Raw genomic sequence first — 20,306 nt, 5'->3', positions numbered from 1 at the left:
CAGTGCAACAAAAAAGGCCATTACGCACGAGTTTGCCGCTCCTCCAGAAAGGAGACCGTTCAGGAGGTTGAGAGTGAGCTCCCAGAGCTTACAGTCCTTTATCTACAGGATGAGTCAGAGAGAAAGAACAGGATCATATGCCGAGTCACAATACGCACAAAAGAGTCTGTTCCGTACAACGTCGACCTAGTGGTGGACACTGGCTCATCTGCCTCCATATTACCACTTCAACTGTACACTGACCACTTTTACTGTACCCCTCTCGTTGCACCGCCAGCTCAGCTGTTAAACTACTCCAAATCCAAAATACCGTCACTTGGATGTCTGCCAGCTACTGTGCACCATGATGGCACTACTGTGCCTGCCAAAATCTACGTTGTCAAAGCAGGGACGCCTTTACTGGGCATGGACTTGTTTCTGGCACTCAATCTACGTCCCGTCGGGAACAAGTTGATAACTAAAAACATGCCTGACGCTCCTGTCCGTCAGGTAGAAACCGCACCTCTTCACGTAAAAGTGAAAGATGTGAAAGTGAAAGTGACTCCAGTACAACAGAAATTGCGCAGACTTCCCTACTCCGTCAAAGAAGACGTCACAAAAGAATTGGAACGCTTGCAGACACTCGCAGCATACGAATGTGCGTTGATCTACGTGAGCCTAACAAGGCCATTGTCATTGACTGTTATCCACTTCCGCACATGGAGGATTTGTTTTCTGAAATTCACGGGTCTACAGTATTCTCCCACTGACAAAGGAGTCGTCCTTCAAAAAGGGGGACATGGTCCGTGTCAAGAATCCACTACATGTGAAGCCTACAAAAATAATGAAAAAGGCTGGACAGAGCACATATGTTCTTGAGGATGGAAGAAAGTGGAATGCAATCCACCTGTCACTTTTCCCTGACAGCGCTTGTGCAGATGACATTACCCAACCTGTCCCATCTAACAGCGCTGCACCAGCTGATCACTCACTCCCTGTACCTGGGCTCACAGTAAGAGCACACACACACACACACACACACACACTAGCCAACTGATCATGCCCAGGGCAGACCTCAGAGGGTGAGAAACAAGCCATATTGGCTCAAGGACTGTGTAACTTAGAGACTATGAAAACAGGGTACACTTTGCATGCTGTACTAGCTTTGCTATTGATATTGTCATTGTTTAAGAAAAAAAAGAAAAAGAGAAGAAAGACATGTTGATAAAGAATGTGTATTGTGTGCCAGAGAATAATTGATTTGTTTCATTAAGAATGTGCCAGTGATTTTTTTGCTATTCAGTTACATTTATTCCATATTTGATATGCCATGCTGTTACATTGCCTTTATGCATAGAGATGTGATATACTGTGTATGGTCTGAAAGTGCAATGCACTAAGGTAGACTAGGGGGCCCTAATGTGAAAAGGTTAATGGTATTGTATTGATGATGTCATGAGGTCAAAGGAGATGAAAGCGGGAGGGAAAAAGTGAACATGGTATGAAGCTGACTTGTCTGCGTGCACTTATTTTCATACGAGAATACAAGTTTGCAGAAAAATATAACAGGAATGTACAGTTCATACAAGGTAGGCTAAGAGGATTTAAACACAATAAAGTTTATGGCTTAATAGAGAAAAAGAGGAACTAACCAGGTGCTCAATGGAGGTAGCAGGATGTGATAATGATAAAAAGGTGCTCACACAGATCAAAAAACGGGATCAATACATAATAAAAAGGGAAGGATCCGGACACAAAGTTAAAAAATGAGGAACGCCTTTATTGAATTAAAAGGCCTTTTAATTCAATAAAGGCGTTACAATTTTTTTAGCTTTGTGTTCTCTTTTTATCAAAGTTTATGGCTTGTTGCCTTTAGTATGTCTATGTCCTTCATACTCAATTCATCAAATAAATCATTTTTAGCAGACCTTGGATTGTACTGTACTTCCATGCGCTTGTCTATGCAGTCAGTCGGTCAGTCAGCCAGCCAGCCAGCGAGTCAGTCAGTCCAATCCAACCTGTATGAATACAGTTTCTAGTTTCTGTTATGTTCAGATGAATATCAGTGTTGTTTATTCTGTGTGACAGTGCCCCCTAGCGGACAGCATTTATTCCTGCACGGATAATATCATTTAATACATGGGTATTTATTTGCACCAGTGGTCCCTGAGGCGGGGGGGGGTTCAGGTTGTCCCCAGCTAAATGGAGAGTTTCTAACCAAACAGACCTTTATAGACTCTTATCTCTTGAGAGCGTGTCCATTTGGTTTCATTTTACTCTCTCCAGAGGTCTCCCGTACCACAGGTTGAGAATCACTGGTGTAGCCCAATTTGAGTCCTCAACTTATAAAAGGAGCGGTGGAGTCAGTAGTGACTATTTTCTGAACCTCTGGCAAGGAAATGAGGCTTGTGGTAAGTATGTGTTTGCAAATCATAATGATGATACGTAAACTGTTTGAAAGGCTGTGTCATTTGTGAAATGAAATAACATGTATATGAAATGAAATGTATACATTTAATCAAGATGTGCACACAAACTCTGTGAATACCAACTAACTAGCATTGTAGCATTCAAAATGTTTGGTGATCAGCATGTGGCTATAGAAACAGGTATAATATATTATACTGCAACATAAAATACTGGGGCTAAAAAATATAAGTGGGAAAGACAGTCTGTCTTTCCCACAGACACGTGTGCCTTCAGGTGAGATTACCGATTTAAACTCTTGTTACAATGTTTACAGTGGAAAGGTATTTCTCCAGTATGGACACGAAGGTGGGTCTTCAAATTACCTGAATTACTGAAACCCTTTTTACAATGTTTACAGTGGAAAGGTATTTCTCCAGTATGGACACGAAGGTGGGTCTTCAAATTACCTGAATTACTGAAACCCTTTTTACAATGTTTACAGTGGAAAGGTTTTTCCCCAGTATAGATACACTGGTGCGTTTTCAGGGAAGATGATGCAGTAAAACTCTTGTTACAATGTTTACATTGGAAAGGTCTTTCTCCAGTGTGGATACGCTGGTGCTTCTTCGGGGAACCTGAATCACTGAAACTCTTGTCACAATGTTGTAGCAAGTTTAGGGGATAAATGTGATTATGATGGGAAATATGAATACTTTTATGAAAATCATGAAAAATCTATATTTTGTGTGAAATGTGTCAAAATGAAGTAATTATGCAAATTAAGTATACCCTCACACCTTACACACCCTTGAACTCTACGTGAGATCTTGTAACAGTATAATGTCGATTGGTTAGTTTGAATCTTGCAAATGCATTGAAAACATTAGGAAAGAGACTTATCTAATATTATGTATTGTAATTATACATATTATTACAATATTTATAAACACCTATACAAACAAAAAATCAACAATTTATAGATGTTACCAAGTGGGATTGCGGATCAGCTGTTTTGTCAGTAATAAAACCTTAAAAACGACAGATTGGACATGAGGCAGACTTGCAGGTGAGAAATAAAGTTTTAATGTCTTCCAGGCCTGGACAACATAAGTGTATAAGTAAATAAGTAAAGAAAAGAAAAAGTCAAAACAACTCAAACAACATAACAAAACTTAACTGGAACAGAGAGGTACTGGTGTCAAACCTCTCCCCATGGCAGCACACTGTCTACTGAACCATTTCCTCTTTATATAGACTTTGACTTTGGACTGAGAATCAACCTGTTACACATACAGAAACAATACATTAAACATGTATATATACAGTATTAGTCTGACAGAGGCTGCTCTGTCACAATAGAACTGGTTAAAATGGATAATTCTACCAGAAATAACATGAGCTGCATCGAAGACGATACAAAGTACAATTCACAGATCTACAAGCTTGCAGATTTGATGCTGAGGTCAGATCATAATTTCCCCTGTTTAGCAGATTAGAATGTGGCCATCCTTATCTGAATCTAAGTCAAAGGGCATATAGAGTCATGAATAATAACAGAAAGTTCAATGATATCAAAAATAGCTGCTCTACCCTCAACACTCATCTCAGTTGCCACAAACATGTAATGCTGCTCGCCTGTATCCCTCTGGAGAGAAGAGTAGTTAGGAGCTGCCATTGGAATCTACTGGATATTCAATGATATAAATGTTATCTATAGGCCTAATGGATGCAATTCAGCTTGGTTGCAGCAATTTGAGTTATTATGTGACCAACTGACCATATAACAATACAAAAAATCTTTCTTTAAGTAGCATGTGACATACTGTATGAAACTAGGGGGTTTTCATGATTCTGTCATCCATTCCAAGCATTCGTTTTGCACAAAAAACACTCCTTGGGCTGTTTTCCTCCCAAGGAGTGTTTTTTGTGCAAAAATGCTTGGAATGGGTGACAGAATCATGAACTATACGGGAGGCATACTTTGGTTAGACATAGCATTGGTTAGACATAGCATTGGTCCGACTGGATTAAGGTTGGTGAGGGGTGTGTTAAAACGACCGGATTAAGGTTGGTGAGGGAGAGGGTTAAGGTTAGGTTTAGGTGTGCTAACCTCCCGTGGGAGGTTAGGGTTTGAGATATCGGACCAATGGTCTAGGGTTAGGGTCTTTCACTCATGTTTATGTCGGTTATGGCCACATAACCAATCTGGCCCATATCTCCTACAATTTTTACAGTCACTACGGTGAGTCACTGAAGCTCTTGTCACGCCGTTCGTCATCATCGTCTTCACTGGTCTCCTCCCAATCATCACTGTCTTCTTTGACTTCAGTGTCAGATTCAAGTGGTTCCTCTGGTCTTTGAAGTAGTTCCTCCTGTTCCTCTTTAATATGTGGAGGCTCTGGTTCCTCCTGGAGCTCCTCTCCTGTTTAGGAGAAACTTCCTCTTTACACACAACCATGTGCAGGATGTCTAGGAGCAGAAAAATAGCATGATGGTCAAGGTCAACACTGTATTCGTAAAATGTAAATCCATTCTTCTTCCATGTACAAAATGAGCTATTAACTACCAAGATAATATTTACTAAACCGATACAGTAACTAACTACAGTTCTGAAAGTTTTAGCAAGATTTTAGCAAAATACAAAAAAGTAATGTGACGTAAAACATTTTGGTTACTTTAACACCAAAATGAATAATTGTGTTACAGCAAAGAATATATAATGGTTCACTATGGGCAGGTGGCAAATCCAGCTGGAAAGGAAAATCAGCATCTCCATAAAGCTTGCCAATATACTGAATCACAATGTACTGATGTGCCATGTACTGATGGCTGTGTTGAAACCAGTGTTAAGTTGTCACTGTCAATGGACCAAGACCAGCAGATAACATGGCCTAAATCATCACTGTATTTTATCAAGTCCAGAGTCTCAACACATCTATTATATTGTACAGCACTGTGTGCTTCTGTACATTGACAAGCTTTATGTTGATGCTAACAACTGGTGTACTGATGATGAATCAGATCTGGACACACAGTCAAACCTATTTTCAGCTAGGCACACTGACTGCACACAGAAGGTGTAAGCCTGTTTGTCCACGGAGGAGGAAATAAAGGTGATGGGGTCGCACACACCAAGACGTCTTTAATTCACCATGCAAGAATACAAACTAAAGAAAACAGATGTTTCGGCAAAGGCTGCATAGCCAAAACGTCGGTGCGTCTGTAAATATGCACGTATAATGCCGGAGGCAGCAGGACAGGCACGGAGCCAGCAGGGTGGCAAGATGGCCACGGTCTGCAAAAAGTCAATGGAGGAAGGCTATGAGAACAATGCAAGTAAATACCTGTGGTACCTGTGTCCAACGAAGGGGTCTGCGCCATTCCTGGTGAACGGGTGTAATTGTGTTCAGCTGTGAAGTGACATAGCATGTGCATCACATTAATTCATGAGGAAATATCGAGAGACACAATGTAATTCGCCTAGTGGTGTGTTCTGTGTTGCGTGCATTGCATAAAAATAAACAGTACCAACATTTAGCAACATCAAAACAGCAGGGTTATCAGGACAACAAAATAAAGTTGTGTTCCAGTAAGTGTCAGTATTTACCATATATAACCATATATGGGCAGCTGTGGGCTTCCTGGTTCACTTCCTGTTTAATGGTGCTAGGTAAAGAGGTCTGGTCTTCATGGTTCACCTCCTGTTAGGGATGTTAATAGTTAATCGATTTGCCGTTAAGAAATTATTCAATTAAACTTAACAGTTAACTAATTCATAGAAAATTCTGTGGTTCCATCATTGGGCGGTTTTCTGTGAATGCAATGATGTCCGTCTGCGTGCGTGTGGCCGAGGAACACACATGTGAAAAAAATGTGACAGACCAGACAGTGAAAATGTACGTCATAATGCGCCTCATGACGTCATCTCTTTATTGTTAATGGCATTTAATGTGTGTTTGCACACGTGTTTGTTTTACATCACCATTGCATCACCTAATCAACATGAGTTAAGACTTAAATATATTGTCGCCCCTCACTTCACACGGGTGTGATTTTTATATTAGAACATTGAGGAAAATGAAGATTCTCAGATAAAAAAAAAGAAAGACAAAAATGCTTATCAACTAAATCAATTGATAAGGTTATCATAATTTATCAACCAGTAAGACTTGGGGGCGAGAAGCGACCTCGCCCTAAAGGGCCCTAAAGGGCGAGGTCGCGTGCACTGGCCATATATGGAGCATGCCATGAGTGTACAGGGTTTGATGAGGGCCCAGGTAGGGCCGGAATTTAACAGGTTAAATGCCGGCAATTTACGGCCGTCTTTTCAGTTAAAGTTACCTTTGAACAGCCACTGTAATCGCTTGATGTAGTGTAGAAAAGTATTCCAAAGTGGCGGCCACAACAACAGACCTGGCAGCGCATGGCTTCTGCGTGTCTGGAAACCTCCACATTTTAAACAATAGGGACCCAATTTCCCATAATTTTCGGGCCTGTTGAGAACTCCGGCTGCCGGGCGCGGCTGCACAAATAACTTTGGGGCAGGGTCTAGAGTTTAAATGGACAGGATGGATGGGGAAGGATCAACATAAGGAAGGTCAGAACAGGTTCTGATATATACTGTATCCATAATATTGATGACATCAGGGATCTCCCTATATGGGCTTAATTGCGAGAGCAATAATGATCCCTGATTTACTCCCATATGATGTCATAGTGATGTGACGAAACCTGGGCACAATATATGGGGGCTTTCCCCATGTATGGGGATTTTGAGTGAGTATACTGACGGAAAAAACCCCCAAGATTCCTTAGTTAACTGTGACCTAGGGTCGCAATTACTGAATTGATCAATATATCCCATCCCTACCTCCTGTTTAATGGTGCTGGACACAGAGGATTGGGTGGATCTTTTCCGTCTGACCTTCTCTCCTTCTCCATTCGATGAGACACCATGCAAAACACGTTTCACTGTTTGTCTCATTTCTGGGGAAGAAAAAAAATGTTGAGCGATGAGCTTGTAGATCTGCAATGTTCTTGAAAATTCAATCTTGAAAATGAGGTGCAAATCTTTGAATATATATTCTTTCAGAGCAAACATATTTAAGTCAAATCTTTGCTTTTGGGTGGTCCTGGAACTACATATTTTCAGATGGGGGTCCGCAGCCAAATACGGATAATTCTGAGATTCCTTGACATAAAATGGTTGAGCACTACTGGCATAGAAAGATAGTTTTTTTCCGAAAACTGATTTAGAAACAGTTCCGGGCGGTGCCAAAATGAACCAGCTCCCCCCCCACACACACACACACACACACACACACACACAATGGCAACAGCGTTACATAACAACAACCTGTCATATGTTCTTATACAAATATACAACATGAAAGCACGCAAAAAATAGGTGGAACTGAACCATACTCAGGCTGTCACATATCCCAGCCAAGCTGCATCGGGGACTATAGTAAACACACACACACACACACACACACACACACACACACACACACACACACACACACACACACACCTGCATCATACCATGGTCGACCCTGCAAGCTTTTCTTAAAAAGTCCTTCCTTCTCGAAAAAGCCTTAAGCTCCGTTCACATTTCGTCCCATGTTATCTCTATGCTGAACAGCTTCTGCGTTTAAAAGCTGGAAGAATAGCTTTTTTTTGTTTTTGCTTCTTTTTTTTCTCACCGGACCTTAACTTTAAAGCAGCTTTTAAAAGCTGGAGCTTTACAAATCTGCGTGTAGCCAATCAGAGCACAGCGTGGTTTGAGGAGGCGGAGTTGAGCTCATTTTACAAAACCGAAAACCCTCTGGAAAGCTGTCCGACCCAATTGTCCGCATTAAAAAATAAACTTTTTGAATATGGGCTGTATATGAAATATGAATGGATATTTGGCAAGACCATAGCATATTTTGTGATAGAAATTAAAGTTTATATGAGAAACAAGTTGTCGAAGCGGTGAAAACAGGTTGTGTTCCGTGTGCCGTCGCGAGTGTCACGTTTCTGGGGACAAGTCATCGTGCATTCAACCCCCCCCTCCGGTTCTCATCGAAGCTATGGATGGACTACTGAACTGAACTCTCCGGAACGCTATCCGTCGCTGACGCTGATTGTGGACTAAACAGTGCACACACACACGGTTGATAAATTAGCAGATATAGATAGATAGACAACACACACACACACACACAGTACACAGTACAGTAGTCCCCAGTACTGGAACGCCGAGGAGAGCTGTGCTCGGAGACGATTTGCGGGACGTTTCCTCGCACTAAAATTAATTGCCCTTGTCGCGGGACCTCGCCCTGAGCACAGGGCGTTGACCACTGGTGTACGCTCCTCGACACCCAGTCTCAACTTAGGGGGTCCTCCGCGGGCCGGGCCACAGGGTCCAGAAGTCGGTCCACTTTCGTGTGTGTGTGTGTGTGTCGCTGCATTGTATGTTGATTGTTGAAACGTGGGCACCGTGAATCATACCTTTAAAAAATAATTAATAGCCTTTATATCAGTTGTATGTACCCCCTCTATTTATGCAATATGTTGCCCATGTTTTGTGATTGGTTTGCTGCGTTCTGAATCGATAAACCAATCGCATATATTTATTTGAGGGAATAATTTCAGACAGCGCCGAGATAGGAGCTCCCTTCCACGGGAGACTTGGGACTGAATGTCCGGAAATCGCACGTAAACATAAGCTGTTTTAATTGCTTTTACGACGTGCTGGATACATACAATTGTATTTCTACGGTATGCTCTTTCTAAATCAACATTAACATTACATACAGAGCCGCCATTTAAAACAATGCCCGGAGGGTTTCGCTCGTGGCCTGGGGGAGACGAGAGCGGAGTGGGGGGGGAGACATGAGCACTGAAGACGGAGGATTGAGATCCCGTCCGTTCGGTTATTTACAAACAAGTTTACCAAGATTATATTATTTATTCATCCATACATAGGTTATGATGTAACTAAATATATAAGTATGTCTCCTCTACAGTCGCTATTTTACATTTTAGACTTTCAAATGCGCATCTGCGCAGTCTCTCGTCTCAAAGCCAGACAGCCAGTCCAGGCAGCTTGAGTGACAGGTACCTTGTACACGCCCACTTTCTCAAAAAAAAGCTGCGTCTTTTAGATTTCTGCTTCTGCTTTTTAAAGCAGCTTCTTCGGTCTGAACGGAGCTTTAAGCTCCGTTCAGTTCGTAATGTTAATGTTGATTTAGAAAGAGCATACCGTAGAAATACAATTGTATATATCCAGCACGTCGTAAAAGCAATTAAAACAGCTTATGTTTACGTGCGATTTCCGGACATTCAGTCCCAAGTCTCCCGTGGAAGGGAGCCCCCATCTCGGCGCTGTCTGTCTGTCACTGACCTCGGCTGGCTATATGTGGCAGTATAGAGTTAGACCGCTCCTCCACCACCCCCACGGCACGGACCCTCACCGTTTACACTACAGCATCATTACATTTAAAGTTTGCTTTTAATTAGCAGATGATGTGAAACATTGTGCCAACTAGTAGTAGGCTATGCATACTTTAATTACTTAATTAATAATCAATATCACGGTGATATTATCACCGGAACGGAGTCCAGTGCAACGGACCTGTGCACATGCATATCATACAACTGATATAAACTTTATATCAGTTGTATGATATGCATGTGCATAGAGAGATCAATAATTAATAGCCTTTATAATAAAGGCTATTAATTATTGATCTCTCTCGCGCACACACACACACACGCGGTGCATACGACGCGCTGGGGACTCTGGACTTTAGTTCTTTGTCTATAGACTATATATATATATATATGCTCATTTATAAACCGTGTGTGTGTTTAGTCCACCGAGGTTGTTCACCTCGGTGGGAACCGGGAGGGGGTAATTACTGCAGGGGCACTGAGAGAGAACTGGCTCGCAAGTGAGCCCCGTGTCGGCTCCTCCACGGTGCTCAATATCTCTCTCACACACACACACACACACACACACACACACACACGTGTTCTATCTATCTATAAATATAGGCTAGTATCTACTATCTTTCAACTTTTGGTATGAGGTTCATCGATAGGCCTACATGAACGCAATAGACCAATTGAAATGATTCCCTCAAATAAATCTTATATGCGATTGGTTTATCGATTCAGAACGCAGCAAACCAATCACAAAACATGGGCAACATATTGCATAAATAGAGGGGGTACATACAACTGATATAAAGGCTATTAATTATTTTTTAAAGGTATGATCAAGGCCCCACTCCTGTAGTACATTACTACAGGAGTATGTGGTACAGCGCCACTGTACCACGGTGATAGTGCCTCGGGTGACCTGCGGCCAGACCCCGTCGTCGAGGAGAAACCTCGAGCTTTCCCCTCGAGCGAAAGTGGACCGACTTCTGGACCCTGTGGCCCGGCCCGCGGAGGACCCCCTAAGTTGAGACTGGGTGTCGAGGAGCGTAAACCAGTGATCAACCCCCTGTGCTCAGGGCGAGGTCCCGCGACAAGGGCAATTAATTTTAGTGCGATGAAACGTCCCGCAAATCGTCTCCGAGCACACACGAGGACCAGCACAGAAACGCGCTGAGAGCGGGCTGCTACTCCCCTCTTCTCGGGGAAGGTTTTGGGGAAAACTGTTGTTTGTCTATCTATCTATATCTGCTAATTTATCAACCGTGTGTGTGTGCGTGCACTGTTTAGTCCACAAACAGTCCACAAGCGACGGATAGCGTTCTGGAGAGTTCAGTTCAGTAGTCCATCCATAGCTTCGATGAGAACCGGAGGGGGGGGGTGAATGCACGATGACTTGTCCCCAGAAACGTGACACTCGCGACGGCACACGGAACACAACCTGTTTTCACCGCTTCGACAACTTGTTTCTCATATAAACTTTAATTTCTATCACAAAATATGCTATGGTCTTGCCAAATATCCATTCATATTTCATATACAGCCCATATTTAAAAAGTTTATTTTTTAATGCGGACAATTGGCTCGGACAGCTTTTTCAAAGCTTTTTGGTTTCGTAAAATGAGCTCAACTCCGCCTCCTCAAACCACGCTGTGCTCTGATTGGCTACACGCAGATTTTTAAAGCTCCAGCTTTTAAAAGCTGCTTTAAAGTTAAGGTTCGGTGAGAAAAAAAAAACGCAAAAACAAAAAAAAGCTATTGTTCCAGCTTTTAAACGCAGAAGCTGTTCTGCATAGAGATAACATGGGACGAAGAAGCAGAAGCTAGCTTCTGCTTCTTCAATGTGAATGGGGCTTTAGACTGTAAATCCACCACAAAATCTGTTTCTTCTCCTTCTTCAGCCGTTTTCCGCATTTGTTTATGAGTTAAATCTGTTAATTTAGCTATCTCAGTCAACCCATATATGGGAACTCACGCAGAAACTTTTAAACATCAGTTCTCTTTTCTCATTGGACAACATTTTCCCCCAGCGATACAGGCAAGACGCTAACGTCATAAAAGGCCAGCTAGAGTACCTGGCACTCTACGCTCAGCAGGGCAAACTCTAAATCTTTTTTCATTTTTCATTCTGCAGGGAACGTGTCAGGCATGGAAATTATGCCTACGACCTCAGTGCTGAGATCCAGTCTATGCAATTTGGTGCCTCACACCAACAGGCAACCATGCACAGGAGTGTTAGATGAAGATAATGCTAGCCCCCTCTCCTTTTGCATCTCACAATCAAAACAAAGGTCTGCAATTTGGCAACATTTCGATCCTGCCCTGGACTATCTTCAAGCCTGCCCTGGACATATCATCCAGCTGTGTCTGTTAAATATGTTAATGATGAATTGTTGGATGTCTTCAAATGGTTTCAATTGAATAAGCTTACTCTCAATATAAAAAAATAACTTTTTTGCATTTTTTGCAATATAAACAAAACATTTCCCAAAGAAAAACCTATAATTGTGTAATCAATGGCTCTGAAATCTGCCAGGTTCCCCATACAAAATTATTGGGTGTCATTATAGATGAACATTTAAATTGGAAACAACCTATTGATACAGTATGTATGAAGTCTATGAAAAATCTGCCCATTTGTTCTTCCTTCATGTCATTTAACACTCTATTATAGCTTAATTTTCCCTCATTAATTACTGTAATATTGTCTGGGCTGCTACAAATTCAACATATCTCACTAAATTACTGATCATTCAAAAAAGTTTTCTGAGAATGATTTCACATTCAAATAGGTTCGAGCCATCTGCCCCGCTCTTTATTAAATATTCACTATTACCCATTGACAAAGTTTATAGACCTGTTTATTTATATTTAATTTAAAGATAATGCAAACAAGACATTCCCTCTTCTTTTAATTTTTTTTCTGTGTTACTTCTGACATTCACTCCTACCCCACAAGGCAAAGAGATGATTTTGAATTACCCTATTGTCGCACTTCCAAACATCAATCTTTCATCAAATGTAGAGGCCCTCATCTATGGAATTCCCTAGATGCTTCACTTAAATCCTCATTATCCTTGCCAATATTCAAGGAACATCTAAAGAAATATCTTATTTTTTCTTCTCTGTAGATTACATGATTTACTTTGATGTGTTATATTTTCTTTTGTATTGTTTATTTCCCCTTTTTGTGCAGCCTGTGTTTTTATTTCTTTATTGCACAGCTGCTCCCCTTTGTCAACTTGTAGACCTTTGTATTGTTCTTAATGAACAAAATCTGTTTAATCTATGACCTCTTTCATACAGGAAAGGATTCCAAATATTGCATTGTATTTTTGTTCTTTGTCTATTTTTTATACTATGTGCTAAAATAAATAAACCCAAACCTATTAGGGGAAATAGCCAATAATGCACTTTTGCACAAAATAACACCTGGACCTCTTTGGTGGGGACGTAACAACTACAAATAAAGGTAAGAAAGCCTTCTAGCATGGAATTCTCCTGACTTGTCAGTCAAGGGCATGACATCCACTGATGCTGCTACATTTTACAGATCGCTCCTGAAGACTAGCATCACTGTCGAGTTTTATTTTATTATATTGACACTGTGACATTGTGTCTGGCTCTGCATACAGTAACATGCCGAAACAACTCCAAGCCATCCCAGGGATGATGTGAATACACCAGGTGGTCACCACCAGATCAGGCCACCTGCTCTACAGGGATGTAAGCTGCATGTGTGCTACATTGAAGAACCTGCGCTGCACATGTTACGACACCCAACCATTCATCTTCCCTCCTCTGTCAGGGGGCACGGAAAAATACAGGCTGAGGAACTCCGAAGTCCGAACAACCTCAAGAAACCCAGTCAGAAGAGCACCTGACAGAAGGCACCCTAGGATGAGATTGACTGTGATGATGATGAGATCATTGGAAAATGGTGTGTTGTGACATTATATGACGAGAAGCTCTACCCAGGGACCATTGTGGCAAAAGATGAGGAATATGCCCAAGTAAAGTGCATGCACCGTATAATAGCAATTTCTGGCCTACTCGTGACGACGTGCTGATTGCCTAATTATCTTAGCAGCCTATTTCATCCTAAAGTTGGCCATCATCACACCCGTTCTCAAGACAACCTTGTGTTAGAAATTCCTGATATTCATTCTGAACTGGGTAAGACTGCCTTTCGATACTATGCCCCCACTTACTTCCTGGATTGTATCAAGGAAGGTCTGAGAAGGAAGATAAGTGGTCACGTGACCGGGCTGTGCCATAACACTTTCATGGGAGCCAAACTACCAAGGACTGTCTAAAGAGGACGAGACGCGAAGACCGTACGGGCGACGCCATGTTGCTCCATGGCAGTGTTGCCAACTCGTAACAGAAATAAGCAAACCCACCTCCAAAAACAAGCCAAAACAAACCCAATAATATGACCATATTATTATTATTATTTTTTTATCCCACGATTTTGTAACCCATTTTTCAATGTGTCAATCATCTAATGTGATCCTGGGCTCTACACACCCTCAGCCAACCTGGGGAGAGCAACGGACTTAACTCATGCTTCCTTCATGCTTGAGTGTCCAAGTTGCTCCTTTACACGTGACAGGGGGGAGTTTCCCTGGTTGGACGTAGCGCGTGGAAGGAACACGTTATTCCAACCAGTTCCTTTCCCCTCCATCAGGCGCCCCGGCTGGCCAGGGGGAGGCAGTTTAGAGACCAGGATTACTGCATGTTTTTGTGCCTTGGTACCGACCATATAATCCTAATAAAAATATTTGATGGACCATTTATCATTATAAATACTATATGTATGTCTATGATAATTAATGTTTTAGTAACTTATTATACTAATAATTAGCCTATAAAGAAAAGCAAAGGATCTCTGGAAAAAAAGAAGCCAAAAGTCACGGGAAATAGGCAACCCTGCTCCATGGAAGGAAAGACAGTTGAGACCAAGGAAGCTGTACGCGGAAGTGTTGGCTGCATATAGCCCATTGTGCATGTTTCTTTCCTTCCATGGAGCACCATGGAGCAACCATACGGTCTTTGCGTCTCGTCCTCTTTAGACAGTCCTTGCAAACTACCCGGAAGTTTGGCAGAATGCACTGGAGTAAATGAGAGCTCAGTGACCAGCTCATGAACAAACATTATTTAAGAATAACTGAGACCTTTTGTAAAGTAATCACTTCTGGAAAATAACAGAAATAACATATTATTGTCTGCTGTGTTGCTTTTCGATGTGTACACTGTGTAATTTTTATAGAGGTATGGTATCTAAAGAGCACAAAGTACCTTTCTGAACGTACCAAGTATCGTGAGACTTCCCACCGTTTCCTGTCTGGCAGCCAAATCTTGCGATACTTCGGAGCCAGAAACGATACCTGCTGCTGTTTACTGTTTAGATCCTCAGATAAAATTATATACTGTGCACATCGAAAAGTAAGTGATTAGAAAACAACCTGTGATATGTCTTATTCCTGAACCGATTATATGACAAAGGTCTCAATTGTTCATAAATAATGTTTGTTAAGAGCTGGTCCAGCCGGCTCCATTCACTGCCATGTATTCATTGCACTTCCGGTGTGAGTTTGGCTCCCATGAAAGTGTCATGGCGCAGTCCAGTCACGTGACCACTTCTCTTCCTTCTCAAAGCTTCCTTGGACTGTATGAATTGTCTCAGTAAGACGTCCCTCCCCCTATCCACAAGGAGGAGCAGTGCACCAAAGCATTATGGGAATAGTAGTCCAGGAAGGAAGTGCGCCCAACGTCTATCACATCATGGACACTTTGAAATACTAAAATATCTAAAAACACATATTACCCACATAAAAACCCCAGGAAAGTGTTTCTTGTGTGTGTGTGTGTGTGTGTGTGTGTGTGTGTGAACCTTTAAGGAAAGAGGGAAAAAAGGACTATATGTAAACTCTTAATTTCCATTTTCCAGCCATTCAGTTGCAAAAAACATTTTGTTTAATAATAAAACTAAATATATGGGGACCCCCAAAAACAATGTGGCGACCCCATGAGGGATTGCAACCACCAGGTTGAGAACCCCTGCCCGACAGAAGAACAGAACATTTTATAGAAAGGAAGAGCAAGAGCACATGAAACTTACTGAGTTGTGGGTGGTCTTCAGCTTCCTGTTTAATATAAATATCTTCAGATTCCTGTTTAATATAAATGTCTTCAGATTCCTGTTTAATAGAAATGTCTTCAGGTCCCTGTTTAATAGAAATGTCTTCAGGTTCCTGTTTAATATAATCCCTGGCTAAGTCTGGAGAGTTCATCTTCACCTGGGGAGGCATACTATGATCCGACAGAGCATTGGTTCGAAGGAGCATTGGTCCGAGATGCGCTGGGGGTCGTGAGAGGGTTGGGGTTAGGTTTAGGTGTGCTGCCCCAAGGGAGGTTAGGGTTAGGGTGATGGTTTGAGGTAGGTTGTCGTTCAGACCAATGCTCCGTCGGACCAAACACTCGAACCCCTTCACCTGCAGTCTGGACTCCACACACTGGTCTGGAGGGTTCATCTTCACCTGTAGTCTGGACTGCACACACTGTTCTGAAATAAAGTGAATAAGGAAGGACTTTAATAACTGGAGACCTATAGTGGTGTTAGCCCAACTGTCAAACATTTGAATCTTGAGAATGAGATTATGGGATTCATGCATTTAGGGAGGAAATCACACTTAACTTAAGTTTACACAAGGAACAATGGTCTATAAGGTGAAAGTAACCAATCTGTTTTTAATGTTCTGCCTCAGTTCTAGCACAGCAGGGAGCATACAGTGCAACCATTTCTGTGAGCGTAAATTGTAACTGTAATTGTAAAATATGGGAGATCATATTTCATCTCATAGCCGGCCTTTATTTTACTTTGGTGAGGACTCGAGGAGAGTGATCTCCTCGTAGTATATACATTAATTGAGTACATATTTTGAAGCAATTAATTTCACAATGATACTCTTTGTTTTGTTTTGTTATGAACACTCTCTTTTGCCGCTCCCTAAAAGCTCAGTGAGATGTTTCGTTTAGATCTAGCCAAGATGATGAGACACCCTTTGGTCAACAAGAACAGTACACCTGGGGCGGCAGTGGGTCAGGGGTAGAGTGGCCGGATGGGAACCGCAAGGTTGCCAGTTCGAAACTGGGTGTGTCAAAGTGTCCTTGAGCAAGACACTGAACCCCAAATTGCTCCCGATGTGCAGGTTGATGCCTTGCATGGTTTCCTCTGTCATCGGTTTATGCAATTTGCCTTGGATAAAGGCGCTATATAAATGCACCATTTACACCTGAATAATCTATTTTGAAACACTTGGGTTTCAAGGAGTCTATGTGTGAGGAGGAACAACAAATATGATAAGAGACCCTACGGCTGTGCTGTATGTAAATTAGCTAAGACAGACCCTACGAGTGTGCTGTGTGGAGAAAATAGACTCGATTTCCGACTCATTCTCATCTAGATCTCGACTCAAAAAATTGAAATCGAAAAGAAAATTCCCCGTTGTTGGCTGGATCTGCGGTGGCTTTGACGTCATGCGTTTTTATGGATCCCACCCAGTTCTAGGAAAGCCCCGCTGTTGACGAGTTGATCTGTGGGGGTGCGCTGGTTGTTTGAAGCGATGGAGACCCGCTACTCAAAACGTAATTATTATACCACATGGCCGTGCGCTCCCCCGCGACCCGCCTCTGGCCCCCGCATCCACATCCGAGGTTACGTTGCATAGAGGTCCCTGGGACCTATCTTAAAGACCACCCCTGGGTTCCAGGAACCATCTAAGTCTTAAGAGACCACCCCCGGGTCCCAGGACCAATCTTGAAGGCCACCTCTGGGTCCCAGTACCCATCTAAAAGACCACCCCTAGGTCCCAGACTCCCAGGACCCATCTAACAGCCTAGGCCACCCCTGCCCCCTCTCTCTCTCATATACTATCCACTGCAATACTGCAACACACTGTAACGTTATAGTTATACATTATAGTAATGACCAAACAATGTACTTTACTGCTGCTAGTATTAACTACTGGTTTTGATTGATGGCAAATTGTATTCACAGTATGTAGAATAGGGGTCGGCCCTACACATCCCACCGCTCCGACATTGACTAATTGGCAGTACTTAAAAATGTCGAGTCCCGCCATTCCAATACAGGACATTGCAGCACACCAGGACCATGGTCACATGCATATTGCTATGATAGACATGCACCTATATGCACTGACTACAAACTATAGCCTACTAACGGGGGGTATATATACGGCACCGCTCAAACAATTCTCACAGTAGCTTATATTAAAAAATATATATAGGCCAGTAGGCCTACCTTTATAACAAATGAACTGTCGGCTTGCATTACCACAGCGTGCCTCTCTCTCTCTCTCTCTGCATGCACATATGATTTCAAGTTCAACATATCAAAAGTCATAGCTAGTAGTCAATAAGATGGTTATTATTATTATTATTATTATTATTATTATTATTATATTATACTGGTGTTTAAACACGGGGTCCTCCTCCATCTAAACATGAATAGCCTAAAAGTATAGGCTACCAACATGAACACACCATCTCGCTCTCTCTCTCTCTCACTCTCGCTCTCTCTCTCTCATTGTGAGGCGCAACTGAGAAGTTGATGGGATGGATGCTACTTTGTGCTCTTCAACGGGATGATCAACTTCAAGTTCTCAGTGAAGCTTTTTAAGGGTGACAATTACACTAGGCCTACCCTTATATAAAAGATAGGCTACATAGATGAAACACATAACAAACTAGCAGATATGAGAGATAGCCTATAGGCTACTTATGTTCCATCTTAAAAGATGAGTCAAAAATATAAAAGAAATGTAAAGAGCTGAAAATCTTACCTGCTGTGTTTCAGGGTTTGAGCTGCTTAATGACACTGTTTTCAAACGACACGTTTCGGTTTTCTTTGTATATAAAGTGTGCTGTGTTGAGCAGGGAGTAGACTATGGTGGACTGAAGTGGATACAGCAGAATACTGAGATACGATGTCCAGGTATTTCACACAGACAAAGATAATGTCATTAAGCTGGTTTATTTGGCAGCCAACTAATAGAGCATTAATTCAGTATTGACCATATCAAGCCATGCAGGTCTCATGGCAGACAGCACTAATATAATAAACAAAAGTGAACGGAGCATACATATACAGTCGACACTCTTGCACACACTGGGCGCCAACACATAATAGTGGAAGTGATGTCAGATCTTGTACACGCAGCAAAACAAAATGGAGCAGTGCACCACCCTGTGGCACCAACCGGCACTGCATATTGACTGTTACAAGCATAGATATAAGAAAGCTGGCTCACCCGCTCTGGCCAATGGAGAGCGACGTTGCTACGTGGCGGCCATCTTACTTCGGGGCTACATACTGTATAACATTGTGTCTGGGGCATGCACTTTTAAATAACCACAACGTGCTCAATTTTCTACCGATTTTCAAACAGTTTGGTTTGTTATAAACTTCAGAGACGTCCGTATACTATAATGCTTTTATACAACGTTCATATAAAAAACTAAATTAAGCAGATAAGCGTCCTGACCATAGACTGTAAAAAATATGGACAAAGCGTTCCCCGGGTCTAATATGGACGTAAAATTAAGCCTGTAATTCCTTGCACTGTAAATCGCCATATTTCTAGATCCGTTTTGGCCCATCTGGCCATTGGCTGGCCCAGACAACGAGGCGGGACTTCCCCCCCCCCCTTACTCTTCGTTGGTTTTTATTTTGACTGAATGGGGGGGTGGCTCCCGTTCATAGACTATTGTGGATGCACATGCCCCGTTAAAGAAAATGAGAATCAAGGATAAAATCACCCCTTGGTTTACTCCTTCTTTAGCAGCTCTATTTAATGAAAGGAACAGAGCCTGGGCTCTGGCTAGGCGATCTGGAGACCCAGCCCATTGGGCCTGCTTTCGTCTCATAAGAAATAAATGCACATCCTCTTTTAGAAAGGCCACATCGGAATACTACCTAAATTTAATTACACGTTCACAGGGAAACTCTGTGGAATTCTGGAAAGCAGTAAATTCCCTTAATAATAACTCCTCTTCTATGCTACCTCCTCAAGTAACCGACAGTAATAATAGTTTAATCTCTGACCCTGTGGAAGTTTGCTCTGCTTTTAATTTGCACTTTGCAGAAGCTGGTCACTTATTTAACAATACCTACAACACACCCCCTCTTACCACTCATCACCACAATACTAGAAATATCTCAATAGACCAGTTTTCCATCCAGCCGCTCTCTACATCTGTTGTTCTGGTAGCCCTGCTTAATGTCAATCACAAGACCTCCACTGGAGAGGATAACTTAGACCCTTTCTTTTTAAAAACAGCAGCACCTCTCATTGCAACACACATTACACATATCTTCACCCAGAGGAAAGCAGAATCCATGTTTGAGAGCTCATTTATTACTCTTTTGTTTCTCAAGCCATACATGAGGTCAATGTGATACA

At 42.1% G+C, this 20,306-nt stretch overlaps 1 protein-coding gene across 1 annotated transcript; it reads right to left on the bottom strand.

Annotated features, from left to right (window-relative positions):
* Nucleotides 1-3,920: 3,920 nt before the first annotated feature.
* On the bottom strand, nucleotides 3,921-18,985 carry LOC308313724 (uncharacterized protein). The gene is made up of 6 exons (XM_080761012.1): nucleotides 18,687-18,985; nucleotides 15,941-16,384; nucleotides 7,259-7,374; nucleotides 5,996-6,089; nucleotides 5,733-5,798; nucleotides 3,921-4,857 (listed from the first exon to the last, which is right to left on the bottom strand). Exons 2-6 carry the CDS (start codon nucleotides 16,350-16,352, stop codon nucleotides 4,556-4,558), a joined length of 990 nt encoding a protein of 329 aa, XP_080617138.1. The 5' UTR covers nucleotides 16,353-16,384; nucleotides 18,687-18,985; the 3' UTR covers nucleotides 3,921-4,555.
* Between the last annotated feature and the right edge of the window lie 1,321 nt (nucleotides 18,986-20,306).

This window comes from Protomyctophum bolini (genome assembly GCF_963924005.1).
Source record: "Protomyctophum bolini genome assembly, chromosome: 4".
Classification (NCBI taxonomy): Eukaryota; Metazoa; Chordata; class Actinopteri; order Myctophiformes; family Myctophidae; genus Protomyctophum; species Protomyctophum bolini.
The sequence above is the reverse complement of the archived record's forward strand: the minus strand, read 5'-3'. Positions and strand labels throughout refer to the sequence as shown.